General features: G+C 51.3%; 1 protein-coding gene and 2 non-coding genes across 3 annotated transcripts; all 3 read right to left on the reverse strand.

Moving 5' to 3' along the window:
- Window positions 1-2,807: 2,807 nt before the first annotated feature.
- MOGAT3 (monoacylglycerol O-acyltransferase 3) lies at window positions 2,808-17,867 on the reverse strand. Its single transcript, XM_029581899.1, has 8 exons — window positions 17,803-17,867; window positions 17,326-17,479; window positions 10,285-10,392; window positions 9,962-10,032; window positions 9,430-9,634; window positions 8,276-8,450; window positions 4,629-4,831; window positions 2,808-3,296 (listed from the first exon to the last, which is right to left on the reverse strand). The coding sequence occupies exons 2-8, from the start codon at window positions 17,396-17,398 to the stop codon at window positions 3,142-3,144; spliced, it is 990 nt and encodes a 329-aa protein (XP_029437759.1). The 5' UTR covers window positions 17,399-17,479; window positions 17,803-17,867; the 3' UTR covers window positions 2,808-3,141.
- TRNAM-CAU lies at window positions 6,198-6,269 on the reverse strand. The gene has a single exon. It is a non-coding gene; the product is annotated as a tRNA-Met (tRNA).
- On the reverse strand, window positions 8,693-8,764 carry TRNAM-CAU. Its single transcript has one exon. It is a non-coding gene; the product is annotated as a tRNA-Met (tRNA).
- Window positions 17,868-20,995: the final 3,128 nt, after the last annotated feature.

Below are 20,995 nucleotides of genomic sequence, written 5' to 3' on the forward strand. Positions count from 1 at the left end.
TTTCCAGGCTGTAGTGTAGAGGGGCACGGCAGACATGGATCCCTCCTTTAAATCCCAGGACAATCTGAGCGCTTTCCTTAACTATTTTACAGCACATGTCAGCCCCTGCTGATCTAGGGCAACTCATGGGACCTCCTTCAGCCTCCACCGGCAGATTATGACCCAGACAGCAGTAGCAAGACTGCACCGGGATAACAAGTGGGGCAACCTGCACAGAGCGGCAGAGCGAGGGGGGGTACGGCAGCATCGGGGCATCCGAGAAGGCACTGGCAGAGCCTGCCATGGCACGTCCAGGGTGAAAACCCCAAAGTGTATCGGCACGAGGAGGCCAGATGTTCTGGAAAATGGTTTCCCTGCTTTTGGTGGCTGCATGGATTGTTAGAAAGCTTCGAATCCTTCTGTACATTGCTTTGGCAACAAAACGTTATCTGCCTGTCTGTGACCTCGGACGAACCACTTCATCTTCTCTTGCCTAATTTCAAAACTGTGATAGCTGCGGTGGGGGGGTGGGGGCTCCATTTAAATATTTAGATGGCAGAAGGCTGTATGGGGGTGACCCACTTTTGGCATAAGACGGACACCTTCAGAGGACTCGCCCTGTGCCCGTTGGTGAGATATATCTGGGGTGATGGAGGGCACACAGGGACGTGGGAGGGGAGCTGGGAGTCTGGTCCCTGTTACTGGCACCAAGGATTGGGGACGGGGGAAGGGGTGGCGGAGATGTTTCTGCTGACTCCTTCCCTGGAAGAGATATCAGCGAGATGTGATTTCCCAGGGTCTTGTAACAGAAGCCTCCCAGAATTCGTTAACTCCCGCAAGGGACTCTCTCCCCTGCCGCTCATCCCTTCTATGCCATCATCATAGATTGTCCCCTGCACAGAGGAATCCAAACATCAAGGCTCCCCCTTCAACCCTCAGCCCCCTTCTCCACCGCCCCGCTGCTGTACTCCAGGCTTGACTTTATGAGTCCTCTGCATGAGTTGCTCTAACAAAGTCCCCCTCCCCTCCCAATGCCCCACCCAGTCCCCAGCCAGTGAGAACCGCTGACCTACATCTCTGCAGGCCCCCTGCTCACCATTAACCCCACCACCACCACCACCACCCTAGGGACATCTGCACTGGAAAAGCACAAAAGATCCCTCCTTACACCTCCCTGTGGACATCTCCTCAGGTTTAAACACAAGAGCCCCACCACCGTCACGCACGGCTCTAAGGACAACTCTGCAGACCCAATACAAGAGCCCACTCCCCAGGGACATCTGCATCGTAACATGGTAGATGGCAGCAGAAAAAGACCAAATGGCCCATGCAGTCTGCTCAGTTGTTCCTGTGCACATCGCAAGGCCATATCCCAGCCCACAGCCACAGAGCAGGACTGCTTTTAGGCTATCGCTCCTTATCCTTATCTGAGACAGCATTTGCATGCCACCCTCTGGGGGAGCAGTTCCCACCCAGAGATTTCCACCTGTCTATACTGGCATGATACAGACCTTCTTCGCAGGCATAAAACATGGATAGAGATTTAGTTGAAGGCATTCAGATAATTGCAATGCAAGGGGAGACACTATTTTAGGTGATTTCAAGCTGCTGGATGTTGTTTTAAACATCCCAGCTGAGCTGTAACCTAGAAACAGGGAGATCCCGGATTATCTTCAGAGAGAACCATTTCCGCACTTGGTTGCTGGATGCACACGTTGGGAGGCCCTGGTACTCGCCAATAGGGAGAGGGCCTCTGATGTTGCAGTGGGTGATCCCCCTGGGATGCAGCAATCGTCGGAGGGAGCCCAGGCCAGGGTCCTATAGGATGAAAGAGTGCATAACTGGACAGGATAAACTGGGGAAGCTCAGTAGAAGAGCAGTGGGCAAAACTAAAAGGAGATATTGAACGAGCCACAAAGTGCTATAACCAAGAAGGAGGTCGGGGAAGCAAGGCTACAGTGGTTGGAAACCTCCGGGCCAGGGAGGGGGGGCGGAGCTTAGCATCCTCAGACAGGGGCGGCCATATTTAATGGTGCACCCCTCAAATTCTAGCTCCCTTTCTCCCTCCCTCCCTTCACTTCCAGACCTGACCAGCACTGTCTTACAGAGAGAGAAGGCTGAAATGTTTTTTTTCTTTTTTTTAATTGCTGAACTTACAGTATACAACAAAGTTTGACAGAAAAGAGATGGTGACCGGTGGACCCTCTTGACACCTGATTAACCCCCCCCCCCTCCCAAAACACACACCAGAGAGAGAAAAGGGATCCTCAGAGGCAGCATCATGTGAAGCTAAGTGTCCCCTCCTCTCCCAGATTTAATAAACAAGACATAGGGGACAATATGTGGCAGATTTATTAATCACGGGAAGAATACAGAGGGGGCCTGAACATGCACAAAGCCACACCCGCTTCTCCCCATGCACACACATTCAGAGACAAACGCATACCCTGCGCCGGCCGCAGCGCACGGCTCAGCATGCGACTGGACGCGCCTCCATCCCCCCCCCCCCCCGATGCAAAGCGAGCGTCCAACCGAGGGCGTGGCGAATAGCGCTCAGCCCCAGTAAATCCAGGTTGATGAGGCTATGAGCTATTTCCCCCAATGCAAAAAAAAAAAAAAAATACCCACCCAATGCACACATTTTCACCCTAAAAAATGAACGCCTAACCAGAGCAAGCGCTGATTCTTGAGAAGCCCAAAAGGTTTTCAGCAAAGCAGAAAACACTGCTTTTCTGTAGTTCCTCTGACATAATATCGTGGTGATATTAAGTCAGAGGAACCGAAAAAGGAGAACCCTAAAAAAAAAAACAAAAAAAAAAACCCCCAGAAGTGTTGCCGGCGGTCAGGTTAGGAAAAGGGATGCTCAATTAACAAGCGTCCATTTTCCTAACCCGCTGTCGGCCACCTCTCCTGGGCACCCGATGCCGAGGAGACACTCGGGACGCCCAAAAACTTCCCTAGCGCCTCCTTTACAGCAAGACCCCTCATTTAAATATTACATCGGGCGCCCCGGAGAGGTCGATTGGCGCACGTTAGGAGAGCGGACGCTCAATGATGACCGCCCGTTTCACGCACGCCGATACTGCATCGGCCTGAGAGAGAGCAGCGCACCCACGTAGTCGCAGATGGACGCACATTCCCCGAGAAAGATGCGACGTTCCCCTAAAGGATGCTGAGCTTCTGGGACGCGGGAAGGCTGCAGCTGACTTTGTGTGCATCAAAGAGCGCCCGCAGCTCCTCCATGTACAGCTGGTGGTAGGTATCCACCTCCTCGCAGGACGGCACGAGGACATGAGGAACGCGGATCGGCCGTCCCACTGCAAGGAAAATTCAGAGAGTTATAAAGCAGGCACAGTCCACAAAAAAAGTCATAAAACCTCAGACGTCCAGGGAGATAAAGTGACTCCCACCGAGGGGCCGATGGAATAAGACGTACGCTAAAACAGGGGCTCGTATTGAGAGCCTGTTTCCCTAATGCACGCCACAGCCACCCCTCCCGGGCACCCGATGCGATATTAAAAAGGACGAGCTAGGGGAAAACTGTGCGGCCTTAGAGCTCAAATGCATGGGGTGACCAGGAGAAATGGGCGTGTGCCCACAATCTGCATGCACCCATGCTAAGCCTGCTGCGGGCTTTTTAGTGCGAGCTTGTTTTTGGCACTAGAGCCCTTTTTACATCCCAGGGCTACATCAGCACCAAACTCCCAGTACTAAAATGCGAGTAATAACCCGCAATAGTTTTAGTGCCCCTTACTGCATCGGCCCCAGAGAGTCAGCGAATGGCCTGGGGATTAGCACTGAGGCCTAGGGAGATAAAGTGTCTCCCAGGGTCACACAGAGTCAGTGACAGAGCCTGGGATTAGAACTGAGGCACAGGGAGATAAAGTGACTCCCCCAGGGTCACACACAGAGAATCAGTGACAGAGCCGGGGATTAGAACTGAGGCTCAGGGAGATAACGTGACTCTCTAGCGTCACACACAGAGAGGCAGTGTCAGAGCTGGGGATTAGAACTGAGGAACAAGGAGATAAATTGATTCACCCAGGGTCGAATACAGAGTCAGTGACAGAGCCGGGGATTAGAACTGAGGCACAGGGAGATAAAGTGACTCCCCCAGGGTCACACACAGAGAGGCAGTGTCAGAGCCGGGGATTAGAACTGAGGCTCAAGGAGATAACGTGACTCTCTAGCGTCACACACAGAGAGGCAGTGTCAGAGCTGGGGATTAGAACTGAGGAACAAGGAGATAAATTGATTCACCCAGGGTCGAATACAGAGTCAGTGACAGAGCCGGGGATTAGAACTGAGGCACAGGGAGATAAAGTGACTCCCCCAGGGTCCCACACAGAGAGGCAGTGTCAGAGCCGGGGATTAGAACTGAGGAACAAGGAGATAAATTGATTCACCCAGGGTCGAATACAGAGGCAGTGACAGAGCCGGGAATTAGAGCTGAGGCACAGAGAAATAAAGTGACTCATCCCCAAGGCGACACACAGAGCCAGAGACAGAGCTGGAGATTGAGACAGAGGGGTCCTTCCCTACAGAATCATTTGGCCCCATCCAGTGCAGGTCCCTCCTCCCCCCTCTGGGAATCGGTCCCGTGCCCTTGCTGTCATACACAGGGCCTGCTCACGTGAAGCCACACCCACCGACTGTGGTGACGGGTTTATTGAATGGAATCATCCCCCAGGAGGCACTGGAGAGAACGGCCCGCCCGATGAAGCAGCAGGGGGCAAAGCCAACAATCTTCTGGAAGCGAAGCTGCAGGGCTTTCATCCAGCTCCCATCCTTGAATATCACCTGCTGGTACAAGTCACTCTCCCCAAAGGTGTACACTGGCACCAGGTCTGCCCTGGAAAACACAAGTAATGTCCATCCACCAGAGTCAGAGCAAAGACAGAGAGAATAAACACAAGAGATAAACAACAATCAGAGAAAAGAGAGTGAAAATAAATGGGAGATAAACAACAGTCAGGAAAAGAGTGAGAACAAACACAAGAGATAAACAACAGTCAGGGAAAAGAGAGTGAGAATAAATGGGAGATAAACAACAGTCAGGAAAAGAGTGAGAACAAACCCAAGAGATAAACAACAGTCAGGGAAAAGAGAGTGAGAATAAATGGGAGATAAACAGTCAAGGAAAAGAGAGTGAGAATAAACACAAGAGATAAACAACAGTCAGAGAAAAGAGAGTGAGAATAAACACAAGAGATAAACAACAGTCAGAGAAAAGAGAGTGAGAATAAACACAAGAGATAAACAACAGTCAGGGAAAAGAGAGTGAAAATAAACAGGAGATAAACAACAGTCAGGGAAAAGAGTGAGAATAAACAGGAGATAAACAACAGTCAGAGAAAAGAGAGTGAGAATAAACACAAGAGATAAACAACAGTCAGAGAAAAGAGAGTGAGAATAAACACAAGAGATAAACAACAGTCAGGGAAAAGAGAGTGAAAATAAACAGGAGATAAACAACAGTCAGGGAAAAGAGAGTGAGAATAAACACAAGAGATAAACAACAGTCAGGGAAAGAGTGAGAATAAACACAAGAGATAAACAACAGTCAGGGAAAAGAGAGTGAGAATAAACACAAGAGATAAACAACAGTCAGGAAAAGAGTGAGAACAAACACGAGAGATAAACTACAGTCAGGGAAAAGAGAGTGAGAATAAACACAAGAGATAAACAACAGTCAGGGAAAAGAGAGTGAGAATAAACGGGAGATAAACAACAGTCAGGGAAAAGAGAGTGAGAATAAACAGAAGGGAAATCATGGGCAGAATAAAGACAGAGAAACTACGCAGAAAAACTAATCAGAGAAAAACAGCAAGAATAAACAGGAGATAAACCACAGACAGAGGAAAAATAGTGAGAATAAGCAAATGACACACTAAAGTGAGAGAAAAGTTAGTATAAACAGGAAACAAATGGCAGTTTGAGAATAAACAGAAGATAAACCAGAGGTACACATTTCCCATAACTAACAGAGAAACTGAAAAAATTCCAGCAAACAAATGAGCAAATCCTAGAGGAAACAGGAGAAACAGCAGCATGTTATTCCTCTTCTTATACTTTGTAATTCTTTTCTTTTACTAGTTTAGTTTATGTATTACTTTGGTATCCTGTGTACAGATTGTCAGGTGCACTAACATTTTGAATTGAAATGCACAAAGGGAACAACAGTTCTCAGGTCACAGAAAGAAAGAAAAAAAAGCCACTAGCAGAGGATGGTTTCGATCCATCGACCTCTGGGTTATGGGCCCAGCACGCTTCCGCTGCGCCACTCTGCTGCCTGGGTGAGGGCGAACCACTTACTCTGATGTCAGTGTGTCCCGCGTGATAAAAAAAACTAATCTACATACCACTCACCAGACACACACACACACACACATATAGAGAGAGACATAAACACACACAGCGCTCAGCACACATACACACATAGAGACACATACACCCATATAGAGACATATACACTACTCACACACACTCACCAGACACACACCCATACACAGACACAACCCACTCAGCACACACACACAAACACATATAGAGAGAGACATAAACACACACAGCGCTCAGCACACACACCCATACAGAGACACAATCACTACTCATCACTCACACACACTCACCAGACACACACCCATACACAGACACATACACAACCCACTCAGCACACACAGACACATACCACTCAGCTCATACACACACATACACACTACTCACCAGACCCACACGTCCAGAGACACATACACAACCCACTCAGCACACACACACACACACACACATATAGAGAGAGACATAAACACACACAGCGCTCAGCACACATACACACATACAGAGACACAATCACTACTCATCACTCACACACACTCACCAGACACACACCCATACACAGACACATACACAACCCACTCAGCACACACAGACACATACCACTCAGCTCATACACACACATACACACTACTCACCAGACCCACACGTCCAGAGACACATACACAACCCACTCAGCACACACACACACACACACATATAGAGAGAGACATAAACACACACAGCGCTCAGCACACATACACACATAGAGACACATACACCCATATAGAGACATATACACTACTCACACACACTCACCAGACACACACCCATACACAGACACAACCCACTCAGCACACACAGACACACACACACAAACACATATAGAGAGAGACATAAACACACACAGCGCTCAGCACACACACCCATACAGAGACACATACACCCATATAGAGACATATACACTACTCACACACACTCACCAGACACACACCCATACACAGACACAACCCACTCAGCACACACAGACACACACACACAAACACATATAGAGAGAGACATAAACACACACAGCGCTCAGCACACACACCCATACAGAGACACATACACTACTCATCACTCACATACACTCACCAGACACACACCCATACACAGACACATACACACACCCATACACAGACACATACACAACCCACTCAGCACACACAGACACATAACACTCAGCTCATACACACATTTCCTACTCACCAGACCCACACATACAGAGACACATACACACTGCACTCAGCACACACACACAGACACAAAACATTCAGCTCATACACACACACACACTACTCACCAGACCCACACATACAGAGACACATACACACTCCACTAAGCACACACACACAGACACAAAACATTCAGCTCATACACACACACACTATTCACCAGTCCCACACATCCAGAGACACATACACACTCCACTCCGCACACCCCCATAAAGAGACACATACACACCCCACTCAGAACACTCACAGACACATAACACTAAGCATACACACTCTGCTCACACATACATACACACCCCCAGAGACACATAGACACCCCACTCAGCACATATATTCACTCATACACATTTTGCGACTTGCCACACACATAGAAGAGATACATACACATACATATAGAAACCTACACCCATACAGAGGCACACACCACTCAACAAACACACTCACACTCACATACACAGAAGGAAACGAGGAAAAATTGAAAGAGACAAAAACAGGGAAAATATTAAGTAAGAACATGCTTCTCGGAATAATGTAATTGTATTCTTAAAATGTACATAATCTTTGTGTTTGTGTCTCTGACTCCCTCTGTCTTTATCCTATCTTCTGTTTCTCTCTGCCTCTTCCCTCCCCTGCCATCTCATTAATCCGAGGATGCTGCGGGGACAGACTCCAGAGCGGCTGGATACGGGAGTGGGGTCCCTGGCACTCACCCGTGCTCCAGAGCAAGCCTCACGAAGCCCTTCCGACCCCGCAGGGTCAGCGCGTGCTCCCCAGGGGCGCACTGCAGCGACTCCGCCGCCCCTCCAATCACAATCATGACAGCGTTCCCAGTTCCAGTCTGGGAGAGGAGGTAATCCAGGCTCACCTTACTGACCGGGCACATCCCTGAGGGCAGGAGACAGACCCATGAGAAAGGGAGTAAGAGACACCCCTGACAGGGTGTGGAAATAGCTCAAATATTTCCAGTTAGCTCTATTAAAGAGAGAGAAGCTTCCTCAGGTCTCATAGGCTGTAACTCGGAGTCCTGTTTCATGAGCTACGATTACAGCCGTCTGCAGGGAAACCAGACAATTAATGTAGGTGGTTTAAAAAAAACAATTTATAAGTTGAATTAAAAGGCATGATGATAGCAGAGGATGGTTTCGATCCATCGACCTCTGGGTTATGGGCCCAGCACGCTTCCGCTGCGCCACTCTGCTGCCCGGCTCTGCCTGCTTCCTACGCTGCTTACCACTCTGTGGTGAGGCACTGAGCGGGCAGCAGGTGGCACCATCACACAAGATCTCAGCAAATGCTTCTCTCCAGGTTTTGTTTGTTTTTTGTTTTATTTTTTTAAGAGAATGGAAACCTGAGTCCCTTTGAGGCAAAAAAAAAAACAAACCCAAAACCCAAGGTCAGCTCATCTCGGCTCCTTTCCCCAACTAACTGGAGCCATTTGGTGGCCCCTAGTCCCATATAACCAGCTCCATCTTTTCCCAGACTCGGTGCACCTAGTCCTGGGTTTGCCTCATTGCATGCATGGAAATGTAGTCCCTGCTGAACCACAGGTTCCAGCATGCACTGGGGGAAAAAAAAAACAGGATGGGATCAACCTGTCCTGAACAAAATGGAGCCAGCTGGCAGTCCTGGCCTAGTTCCTAGAAGGCGATTTCACCTCCCCTCCCTGACACATCCCTCTGCTCTTACCTCTTTCTGGTGCATTCTGGGACATGTAGTCCTGACCGCCCCCCCCCCCCCCCCCCCCCCCCCGGACTACACATACCACAATGCATTGAGAAGTAAATTCAAAAGACAGGACTGAGCCAGTGCCTCACCGCCAAAACACCAGATCACCAGGCCCCACCCTGGCCCCCAGCCTCCTTACCTACGCTCATCAAATAATCGCGGTACACGGGCAGGCGGAAGACCCCGCCCAGGATGGCCAAGGTGGGCCGGATGCCGGGGAAGGTGCGCAGGAAATTGTTGGCCTCCGTGCAGAAGTTGCAGAAGGGACCGAAACACATGATGCCATGGGGGTGGCAGCCGAAGATGTAATTCCTGTCTGGGCTGAGCTCAGCCGTCTTTACCATCTAAGGAGGAGGAAAAAAGAGGTCAAGGGGACCAGATCACAGGAAGAAAAAAAACCAAAAAAAAACAAGGGGGAGAGATCAGCATAGGGGAGAACGGTAAGCAACTGTCAGAGAGAAAAAGAGGGTCGGTGTCAGGAAGGGGAGAGGCGTGGGGAGCGAGTGGAGTCCTAGCAAGGGGAGGAAAGTTAGTATGAGGGAGAGAGAGGAGAATCAGTGACATGGAGGGAGGTGGGGGGGTGTCAATGCTGGGGTGGAGGAGGGAGTTATAGACAAACGCACACAAGGCAGATGGACACACAGGTAAACACGGATTAAGCCTTGCTTCACCTTGATAGGAAAGTAATCTTTGAACTGTCTCCACATGGCCCATCTCCGGAACCACACTGACCGCCGGCCGCCTGTAAGGAGACAGAGCTTTCCTGGTTCATATACGGGATCCCCTTATGCACTTCCTGGCCCCTGTGGAATCAATGGTCCCGCTCCCGGGTTCTGGAAATGCCACTACGTCCCCTGGCCTTGTAGAGCTGTCACCTCTGTGAGGGCCACCCAGCGTATGGAGGCAGACATGTCCCCTTCCCTACGTGGGGAGGGCTGGCTGCAGAGTCCACACCCAACTTCCTCTACAGGAGACACAGTAAAGAATGTCCTACCTCGCTCTGGGGTTCCAGAGTCCAGGAAAAACCACACGAAATAAAGGACGGAGACAATCCAGAAGGAGGTGAACATCAAATAGAGGAGCAGAGCCGTGAAGGAGATGCCTGTAAATGGAAACCACGCCGTTTAGATATACAGTGTACTCCGAGACACGTTATATGCACAGCATAGCTACAGACCTAGAAATGTATGCATTCCGGGAGATAAGGGCCACTCGGCCCACCGGTACCTTTCTCACGTCTGTGGTCTTCCTCCTGCCCCTCTCCACCACTGAAGTCCCTTTGTGCCCCTCCCAAGCTTGAATTCTGCCACTGCTTTGGCTCCTTTAACCTCCCCAGCCTCTCGGTGACAAACGATTATCTCGCATCCCTTTGGAGCCTCCCTTCTTTCGGCCTCATACGATAACACCCTTGAGCGTCTCAGGAAAGGATTATCTCGCATCCCTTTGGAGCCTCCCTTCTTTCGGCCTCATACGATAACACCCTTGATCGTCTCAGGAAAGGATTATCTCGCATCCCTTTGGAGCCTCCCTGCTTTCGGCCTCATAAGATAACAGCCTTGAGCGTCTCAGGAAAGGATTATCTCGCATCCCTTTGGAGCCTCCCTGGGTTTGGCCTCATTTGATAACACCCTTGAGCGTCTCAGGAAAGGATTATCTCGCATCCCTTTGGAGCCTCCCTTCTTTCGGCCTCATACGATAACACCCTTGAGCGTCTCAGGAAAGGATTATCTCGCATCCCTTAGGAGCCTCCCTGCTTTTGGCCTCATACGATAACACCCTTGAGCGTCTCAGGAAAGGATTATCTCGCATCCCTTTGGAGCCTCCCTTCTTTCGGCCTCATACGATAACACCCTTGAGCGTCTCAGGAAAGGATTATCTCGCATCCCTTAGGAGCCTCCCTGCTTTCGGCCTCGTACGATAACACCCTTGAGTGTCTCAGGATAGGATTATCTCGCATCCCTTTGGAGCCTCCCTTCTTTCGGCCTCATACGATAACACCCTTGAGCGTCTCAGGAAAGGATTATCTCGCAGCCCCTCTGAGCCTCCCTGTTTTCGGCCTCATACGATAACACCCTTGAGCGTCTCAGGAAAGGATTATCTCGCATCCCTTTGGAGCCTCCCTGCTTTCGGCCTCATACGATAACACCCTTGAGCGTCTCAGGAAAGGATTATCTCGCAGCCCCTCTGAGCCTCCCTGTTTTCGGCCTCATACGATAACACCTTGAGCGTCTCAGGAAAGGATTATCTCCCATCCCTTTGGAGCCTCCCTTCTTTCGGCCTCATACGATAACACCCTTGAGCGTCTCAGGAAAGGATTATCTCGCATCCCTTTGGAGCCTCCCTTCTTCCGGCCTCATACGATAACACCCTTGAGCGTCTCAGGAAAGGATTATCTCGCATCCCTTAGGAGCCTCCCTGCTTTCGGCCTCATACGATAAACACCCTGAGTGTCTCAGGATAAGGATTATCTCGACAGCCCCTCTCAGCCTCCCTTCTTTCGGCCTCATTTGATAACACCCTTGAGGTCTCAGGAAAGGATTATCTCGCATCCCTTAGGAGCCTCCCTTCTTTCGGCCTCATACGATAACACCCTCGAGCGTCTCAGGAAAGGATTACTCTCGCATCCCTTAGGAGCCTCCCTGCTTCGGCCTCATACGATAACACCACTTGAGCGTCTCAGGAAAGGATTATCTCCCATCCCTTAGGAGCCTCCCTGCTTTTCGGCTCATACGATAACACCCTTGAGCGTCTCAGGATAGGATTATCTCCATCCCTTTGGAGCCTCCCTGCTTTCGGCATCATATGATAACACCCTTGAGCGTCTCAGGATTCCCTTAGGAGCCTCCCTGCTTTCGGCCTCATACGATAACACCCTTGAGCGTCTCAGGGAAAGGATTATCCTCGCAGCCCCTCTGAGCCTCCCTTCTTTCGGCTCATACGATAAACAACCCTCGAGCGTCTCAGGAAAGGATTTATCTCGCATCCCTTTGGAGCCCTCCCTTCTTTCGGCCTCATACGATAACACCCTTGAGCGTCTCAGAAAGGATTATCTCGCATCCCTTTGGAGCCTCCCTTCTTTCGGCCTCATACGATAACACCCTTGAGCGTCTCAGGAAAGGATTATCTCGCATCCCTTTGGAGCCTCTCTGCTTTCGGCCTCATACGATAACACCCTCGAGCGTCTCCAGGAAAGGATTATCTCGCATCCCTTTGGAGCCTCCCTTCTTTCGGCCTCATATGATAACACCCTTGAGCGTCTCAGGAAAGGATTCTCTCGCATCCCTTTGGAGCCTCCCTTCTTTCGGCCTCATACGATAACACCCTTGAGCGTCTCAGGAAAGGATTCTCTCGCATCCCTTTGGAGCCTCCCTTCTTTCGGCCTCATACGATAACACCCTTGAGCGTCTCAGGAAAGGATTATCTCGCATCCCTTTGGAGCCTCCCTTCTTTCGGCCTCGTACGATAACACCCTGAGCGTCTCAGGAAAGGATTATCTCGCAGCCCCCTCTGAGCCCTCCCTGTTTTTCGGCCTCATACGATAACACACTCCTTGAGCGTCTCAGGAAAGGATTATCTCGCAGCCCCTCTGAGCCCCTCCCTGTTTCGGCCTCATACGATAACACCCTTGAGCGTCTCAGGAAAGGATTATCTCGCATCCCTTTGGAGCCTCCCTTCTTTCGGCTCAATACGATAACACCCTTGAGCGTCTCAGGAAAGGAATTATCTCGCAGCCCCTCTGAGCCTCCCCTGTTTTCGGCTCATACGATAACACCCTTGAGCGTCTCAGGAAAGGATTATCTCGCAGCCCCTCTGAGCCTCCCTGTTTTCGGCCTCATACGATAACACCCTTGAGCGTCTCAGGAAAGGATTATCTCGCATCCCTTTGGAGCCTCCCTTCTTTCGGCCTCATACGATAACACCCTTGAGCGTCTCAGGATAAGGATTATCTCGCCAGCCCCTTGAGCTCCCTGTTTTCGGCCTCATACGATAAACACCCTTGAGCGTCTCAGGAAAGGATTATCTCGCATCCCTTTGGAGCCTCCTTGTTTTTGGCCTCATACGATAACACCCTTGAGCGTCTCAGGAAAGGATTATCTCGCATCCTTTGGAGCCTCCCTGTTTTTGGCCTCATACGATAACACCCTTGAGCGTCTCGATCTCCGGAACACGCTTCCTTCTGGTCCTTTCTAGAAGAATATTTGCATCACATTTCCCCCTTCCTCTTTAGCTGTGTACGGTTCTGGTGAGGTCCATGCCCCAGTTTGTGGCTCTCCTTCGACATGCCTATCGTTTGTCAACGTCCGTCAGCAGACGTGGGCCCCGGGAACCTACACTAAACACGGAGCTGAAGCTGAGGGTCTCGCAGGAGCCCTGGAGAGAGGCCGATGCCGCGCCTGTCTCCTAACGCTAGGAGACTTTTATAGGATCAGGCAAGGCTATTCACTTTCCCGGCTACTGTGGCACAGTGACTGGCTAACGTGAGGTCAGCAGGCCTCTCCCATAAAATTGTAGTGGCTAAAAACATTGGCCAAGCTTCAATGTTTTAAAGTTGCCTTTCCTCTTATTGGCCATTCTTCTGAGTTCTACTCTGTTGCAGACAGGCACATTTCCCCCTCTAGCTCTGCCTCGCCATCCCAAACGCGAGGGGGTAACCTACTGGAAGGGCAGCTCAAGGCGATCTGCTACCTGAGCGAGGGATGAGATGGCACCCCCCCCCCCCCCCATTAGTCAAATTACTGAGTGGGCCGGGACAGGAGACTGCTCATTTGGTGATTTGAAATGCCGGGGAAGGGGGGGGGAGGGGAAATCAGGGGTCAGGGTTCCCAGAGAAGTGGCAGATAAAGTCTCAGTAAAGTAAACCTCCCTTACCAAAACAGCACTAAATGAAAGCACTCACTCAGTAAGAAACCTACCTATGTAAAGGCAACACTGCAAATATTACAACAGGTCCTACAACACCAATACGCCTCCTATTAGGAAACCAGAACACGCCAGGCTGCTACAGAGCCCTGCACAGAAACGACTCGCCAGCTACACACATGCAGAACACAGAGAAACCCTCGCCAAATAGAACAGACAGACTATCAAGTATCAGGCAGATATAAAAACTGAACTGGAAACTGCAACAAACCAGGCTGTGTATGCACAACAGTGGGGAAAAAAGAAACATCACTACTCCTTGCTAAACATCAAACAAATCAAGAAATATAAAAAAACATCAACCATACCAATAAAATAAAAGAATATCCAATAATTAAAATGCATACAATATTTTTTTAATTTACCAAATACCAATTAAATCTTTCAAAACAGCAGACACATCAAATAACAACCAATTATTTAAAACTAATAGGGATAAATAGGGATTGTATATAATTTTACCATGTAAGCAACTGCTCTCTGCTTACATGCACGGCTCTCCAGTTAGAAATTGTTAACCTATCCCTTTTTTTCTAACAGCCCCGTTCTACATTCCCTGTTGTAATGTAACTTTCGCTTTCAGTGTTAACTGGTTTACCCCCTAGTTTATTGTAAACCGGTACGATAAGACTTGGTCTTGAGCATCGGTATATTAAAAGAATTTAAAGAAAGAAAGAAAGAAAGAAAGAAAAAATCCTCCACTCTCCATACCTGGGAATTGTTGATTTCCAGCCACCCTGAGATTGTCCTGGATTAGTTGGGGAGGTGGAGGAGGAAGGTGCACAAACGTTTTCCTCTCTTTCTCATACACACACTCCAACATGTACATTCTCTCTCACACACACACATTCACATGTTCATTCTCATGCACGCTCCCTCACATACACACGTGCATTCACTGACTCTCTCCCACTCATACATCCACACAAGCTCTCACTTACACACTCAGTGGTTCTCTCTCTCCCTCACACACAAACAACGAAACACATACAGGCTCTCTCTCCTACACACACACACACACATACACAGTGGCCTGCCCTCCATCCCCCTCTCATACACACACAGGTGCTCTCTCCCTCTCACACACACAGGTCCTACCTCCCTCTCTCATACACACACACACATCCCCCTTCCCTCCCCTTCATATACACACACACACACACACAGGTGCTCTCTCCCTCTCTCATACACACACACATCTTTCCTCCCTGTCATACACACACACTGGTCCTCCCTCCCTATCTCTCATAGTCTCATATACTCAGATGCTACTTTTCAGGGCTCCGTGGGGCTCCATGGGGCTGACCCAGCAAGGGGAGGGAGGCAAGCACCAAGTGGAGCGGCAGCCAGCATCACGCACACACCTGCACCTTTATTGTGCTGAGGGGATGCAGCAATGTGTACAGCCAGCAGACAGCAGTCCCAATCACTTTTACTTTCGGGCTGCACCAGTGACGTTGCAGCCCTCGGGGGGGGGGGGGAGGACTCCCTTAGATGGCAAAGACAGGTGGGAGTGGAGGGAGGCAGCAGGTGTGGCATAAGAACTTCTGCTGAGCTTGGAGTCGCCCCACGCAGGGCTCAGATGAGGTCACAGCAGGTCACACAGACCATGCGAAGCAGCGGGCCAACACCGTGGCCACTGGAGTCGCAGCAGCAGAGGAGGAGGAGGAGAGTCAAACCTGAGCCCGAGCCCCAAGGTCAGGTAGGCAGGGGGCAGCCTGGACATGAGAGGGGACGGGAAGGGAAGAGCAAGCCGGGGCAAAAATAAAGGTCCCTCAAACTTCGAGGTGATGGCGAGAGAAAAGCGACCGACACGCCTTTCACAGAGGGGGAAGATCTTGCCGAACAGGCTTGACTGAGGTGAGCCAGAGTCTTACAGAGCAAGGGACACGCGAGATGTGGCCAAGTCGAGCCTCTGACCCTGCTCCTCAGGGAAGAGCCTGTGAACAAGCCATGGAGTCTGGGGGCTGGGAGACAAAGTGTAAACCGAGCGAGAAGGTGGTTGAGCTCAGGTCTCCAAGAGTGGGGGTCAGTGGGATCCATTCTGGTGAAGGGGAAAGCGACCAACTGATCCCGTAACCCGCCGGCTTCAAGGTGTTGCACTATTCTGGCCTGCGGTAGCGCTTCCATTCCATTGCCCATGTCTCATGTCCCTGTTCCCATCCTTGTGCGCTGCGGTGCTACCTCTGGTCTCCTCCAGTCTCTTGGAACCGCCTCCATTTCAAGTCGTAACGTTGAGCGGCGCTATCAGGGCTACGGGCAGATGCACCACAGCGCCTTTACTTTCACACTGGGCCAGTACATCGCACGCTATCCCCCAGCAAGCGGGAATGTGCTCACCCCACCATCCCTTATGGCTTGCTTTGCTCCCTCTCTCTGTGCATTAGTTCTTGATTCACTAAACCTCCACTTTAACTCTTCCTCTTTCCCCGTAGGTCTTCCTCGTGCCACTTGTACACGTAAAGAGATTTCTGTCTCCGGCCTTCACTGATTGGGTAGGCCCCCTCCTCCTGGCTCGGTCTGTATTTCCCAAATGTTGCCCTCATTGGGTAAACCGTAGCGCTCTCTTCCCCTTGCTCACATGCCTGACCACAAGGACTTGTTGCCTTTCCAAACTCCCTTTTCTTGATGTCCATACATCCAACTGCTCCCGCCCAAGGCTTCCTCAGCATAATTATTCATTTCCTTAAAGCCAGCTCTTCGGCAATCTAGGACCTTTGCTGTAACAACGTTTTCATTGAACCGCACAGCACGGTGATCACCGGACTGCGGGATGTCCCCCTACCACAGCCCCTGTGACGCTGCCTCCATTTCTCAGTATCAGATCCAAGGTCGCCTCGTCATGAGTTGGCTGCTTCTCGTCAATCCTGTTCAATTCTCACCTGGTAGATTTGATCCCCCCCACACACACACACACCCATTAACAGCCCCTATCCCTCGCCTACTCTCTTTCTTGGCTTCCATCAGATCTCTATCTACCCTCCTCCCTTGTGATGGTGGCCTATAGATTACTGCAGATACAAGACCCCCTTGGGATTTCTTCAAGACAACCCAGAGCAACTCACCTGCTCTTCGCTCACGCCCGGACAGGAGTATCTCCCAGGACGCTACTCACCCATAAGCAGGAAGGTCAGCACAAACTGCAGCACGGAGATGGCCTCAACGTGCCTCTTCACAGAGGACTTCATTTATTCCAGTGGCCGGGGAACCTGCTACTCTCTGCCCAGAGTGAAACCTTACACTGAACTGGTCAAATGCACCCTGAAGATCTAGGGCACAGAATGAGAGACAAGGATACACAGAGAGAGAGAGAGAGAGAGAGAGAGAGAGAGTTATAGCAATCACTCAGCCACTCTCTGTGTCTGTAACTCCGAGCCTTTGAGTCAGACAGATAGAAGCACCCAAGCCAGGCAGACGGATAATATTGAGACAGAAGGACAAGACACAAACATGGAGTCAGACAAGCCAAAGAGACATCCACAGGACTACGAAAGTGAGAATGAAGGGAAACACATCAGAGAGAGACGCAAAGAGACAGACAGACAGATTCACACAGAAAGCTAGGCACAAGGAGAGAGAGAGAGAGTCCTACCCCCACACAGCCTAACGTAAGGCACCCTCTTCCCCCTGCGTCGTTCTTTCCTGCCGAAGGCTTTCTGACCTCTGCTCCCTGCACTTTGCTCCTTCTTCCTAGCTGGAGTCCCAGGAGAAGCAGTCACCCTCCCTCCCGCGAGAGACACCCTGACTGCTTGCAGGCCCTGCCTGTGGCTTTTCCCTTGCACAGTCCCACACAGCGCGTCAGGCAGAGAGGGCACCAGGGGCCCATCCAGCCGAACGCCTCCCGTGATCCAGGGGGAGGCGATGAAACCCCCCTGGGCCTCTATAACCAGGTCTGCAGCAGTGAAACGGGTGTCCTTCCCAGCCCAAAATCCGGCCGTGAGCTCAGAAGCCCTGGAGCAGCACTTTCCCGTAGCGTGGAGGCTGTGTCACACTACTCACCACTGCCTTTTCTTTCTCAGAATGTGTCCCCGCTTTAATTTTGTTTCTGGGCTGGCGTCTGACTCTGCACCAATCCCTGGCCCGGTGACTGCCTGAACCTCAGTGGAATTGGCTCCCAGTACACTCTCTGCTCTTCTAAATAGCAACTGGACAGTCCCTTGGCTCTGTTGCCTCCTTTGGTCTTATTCCCAGGTCTCCTCTCTTTCTCATTCTAATACGACTTCTGTTTCAAATATGTTTGCAAACCTCACTCCCTGAGCTCATTCTTTAGCTGCCATGAGACAATGAAAATCTATGCTCCAGCTGTCTGTGCTTTATTCATGATTTACATATTATCAGCATGGCACTGGCTTGGGGCTCTGATGAAGATCCTCTCTCAGCCGTCCGTGCTGTATTCATGCCTTACATATAATCAGCATGACAGCTGCAAAGGGCTCTCTGTGCTGTATAAATGTTTTGCATGTAGCCATGTGATGCCTGCAGGGGGCTCTGATGAAGATCCTCTCTCAGCCGTCCGTGCTGTATTCAAGCCTTACATATAATCAGCATGACAGCTGCAAGGGGCTCTCTGTGCTGTATAAATGCTTTGCATGTATCCATGTGATGCCTGCAGGGGGCTCTGATGAAGATCCTCTCTTCAGCTGTCCGTGCTGTATTCGCAGTTTGTGTGTACCGTGTGATTCGTGCCTGGGCGGGGGAGTGCCGATGACACACAGCACGGCGACACCCCCTTATTTAGTTAAATTGATAACAGCATGATCAGTAAGGTAAGAGACACCATCAGCCTCTTTCGGCGCAGGCCCTGATCGCCTGGGACGTGAAAAAGGAATCAAAAAGGTGCTTTTTATAATCCTCTTAGGCCCGTGCGTGCTGCGCCTGCTGCTTTCAGATTAGCAGACAGATATCAGCGCTCACAGGGAGCAGCAGAAGGGCTCAAGTCCACACTGCCTTGAATTTTATGTCTACACAGCGCTGACAGGGCAGAGAAGAGGAGATCTGGCCTTAAGACTTTATTTATTTACTGAAGTGGAGAGAGGACCTTCCTCCCCCCAGGGTTGAAGGAGGAGCAGGAAGAGAAGCAGAAATGCTGAAGCTACAGGCAGCCTTGGCCCGTCCTTACAGGGTAACATTCCCTCCACTGTACCACCGCCCAGCGGGCACCAGGGGGCAGCCAGGGCCCACTTTTGCAAAGGGGTTTCTCCAATCGCCAGCCTGATGGGGAGAACATTTTGCAAGCAGAAGGGGGTGGGAGGGGAAGCAGCGAGTAGCCCGCATGTCCCACAGACGTATGGAGCTCCGCGTCAGCTTCAGCCAACCCAGGGGCCGACCGCCAGTGAGCTGGGACCCCACCGCCTAAGGATCAGTGACCCCTAAATCCCCCCCCATCTGAGGCTAGGAAAGAGTGGGGCCCTCAGCCACTATCCTTAGACCCAAGGGGCCCCGGCCCCCCCTCTTCCTAAGAGCTCAGCGCCTGAGCGGAGGACAGGCCCCAGGCACAGGCAGAGAGGGGAACCTCTTGCACCCAGGTGTGACCCCATCCGCCACTGATCAGACAGAGCGCAAAAGGTGGGCAGGGAAAACCAGAGGCTTCTCAGCAAAGAACGAGCAGGGAAAACTCCCTCCAATGCCGGGGGGACAGCAGCAGCTCCTGGCACCGGCTCTCTTACCGCTCGTTGTACATATTTCATTCCCCTACTCCAGGGCAGAGTTTAGGACTTCGAAGGAGGGAGGACGCACGCAGCGGGAGCAGCGTGCACCACCCCCCCCCCCCAGGAAGCTGCAGGGAGGCAGGCGGGACCCGGCGCACCCCCTAGGACAGAGGAACCAAGGCCAGCAGTCAATGGGAGAGTTTATTGAAGAAAGTCAATGAGCCAGTACAGGATGAGCAACCAGCAGGAGCGCAGGCAGGCACATGTTTTATATCTGCCTGCCAGGTACGGCTAATAAACACACCATACTAACCCCCCACCCAGGCCTCACACATGAGAGGACAGAGAGCCGTCTCCTTCAGCCCAGGCCTACTGGAAGAGCAGCAGCACAGCTCCCTATGTCCCTCCAGCCTGAGCTGGGCAGAGGGTGGCAGGGCCCCTAACTCACCCTATGCAAGTTACCCATCCCCTGCCAAGTGCACAAGCACACACCCCACCCCCTTCCTCCGGTGCTGTCTGTGCCAGCAGCCACAGCCTGGCAGGATGCAGAGGAAGTCTGAAGCCGGCCGGCGAGGGCCTTGGCACCGCCCCCCGCCAGGGCACTAGACGAGGTTGAGGTGTTGATTCTCCGCAATGCCGTAGCGTGCCTTGTGCGTCTCGAAGAGCCGGGTGAGGTGGTACAGGTAGGTTTCATGCAGGGCCTCGATCTCCTCCGTCGTGGGGTTCACGCTCTTGGTAACGGGGATGGGCTCTCCCACTGAGCAGAAAGAGCAGAATTACACACTATAGTGTAGCACTATGCAACAGCAGGCAATACCATCCTACAGCCAGCCCGGGGCATGCAGGGCGATCGTGCACCACCAGTCTGGCATATGGGGGGGGGGGGGGGGGTCACAGGACTGAGCCATACGCAGAAGTGTCCCCTTCACCCCCATTTTGCATCTCTAGAAATAAGGACCCTGCTAAACAAAGGTTATCTAGCTTTGAAAGTCTGACCCCTCTGCAGCGAGTTACCGCCTCCCACATTGCCATGGACCCCAGCTGCTCTGCCTCCCCCAGGCCAGGCCCGCTATAGTTCTCTCACCTCACCGCTTTTTCCCTCCACCAGCTTGGCGAGGCCATTCCATGCACCCCCCC

This window comes from Rhinatrema bivittatum, chromosome 16 (genome assembly GCF_901001135.1).
Source record: "Rhinatrema bivittatum chromosome 16, aRhiBiv1.1, whole genome shotgun sequence".
NCBI lineage: Eukaryota > Metazoa > Chordata > Amphibia > Gymnophiona > Rhinatrematidae > Rhinatrema > Rhinatrema bivittatum.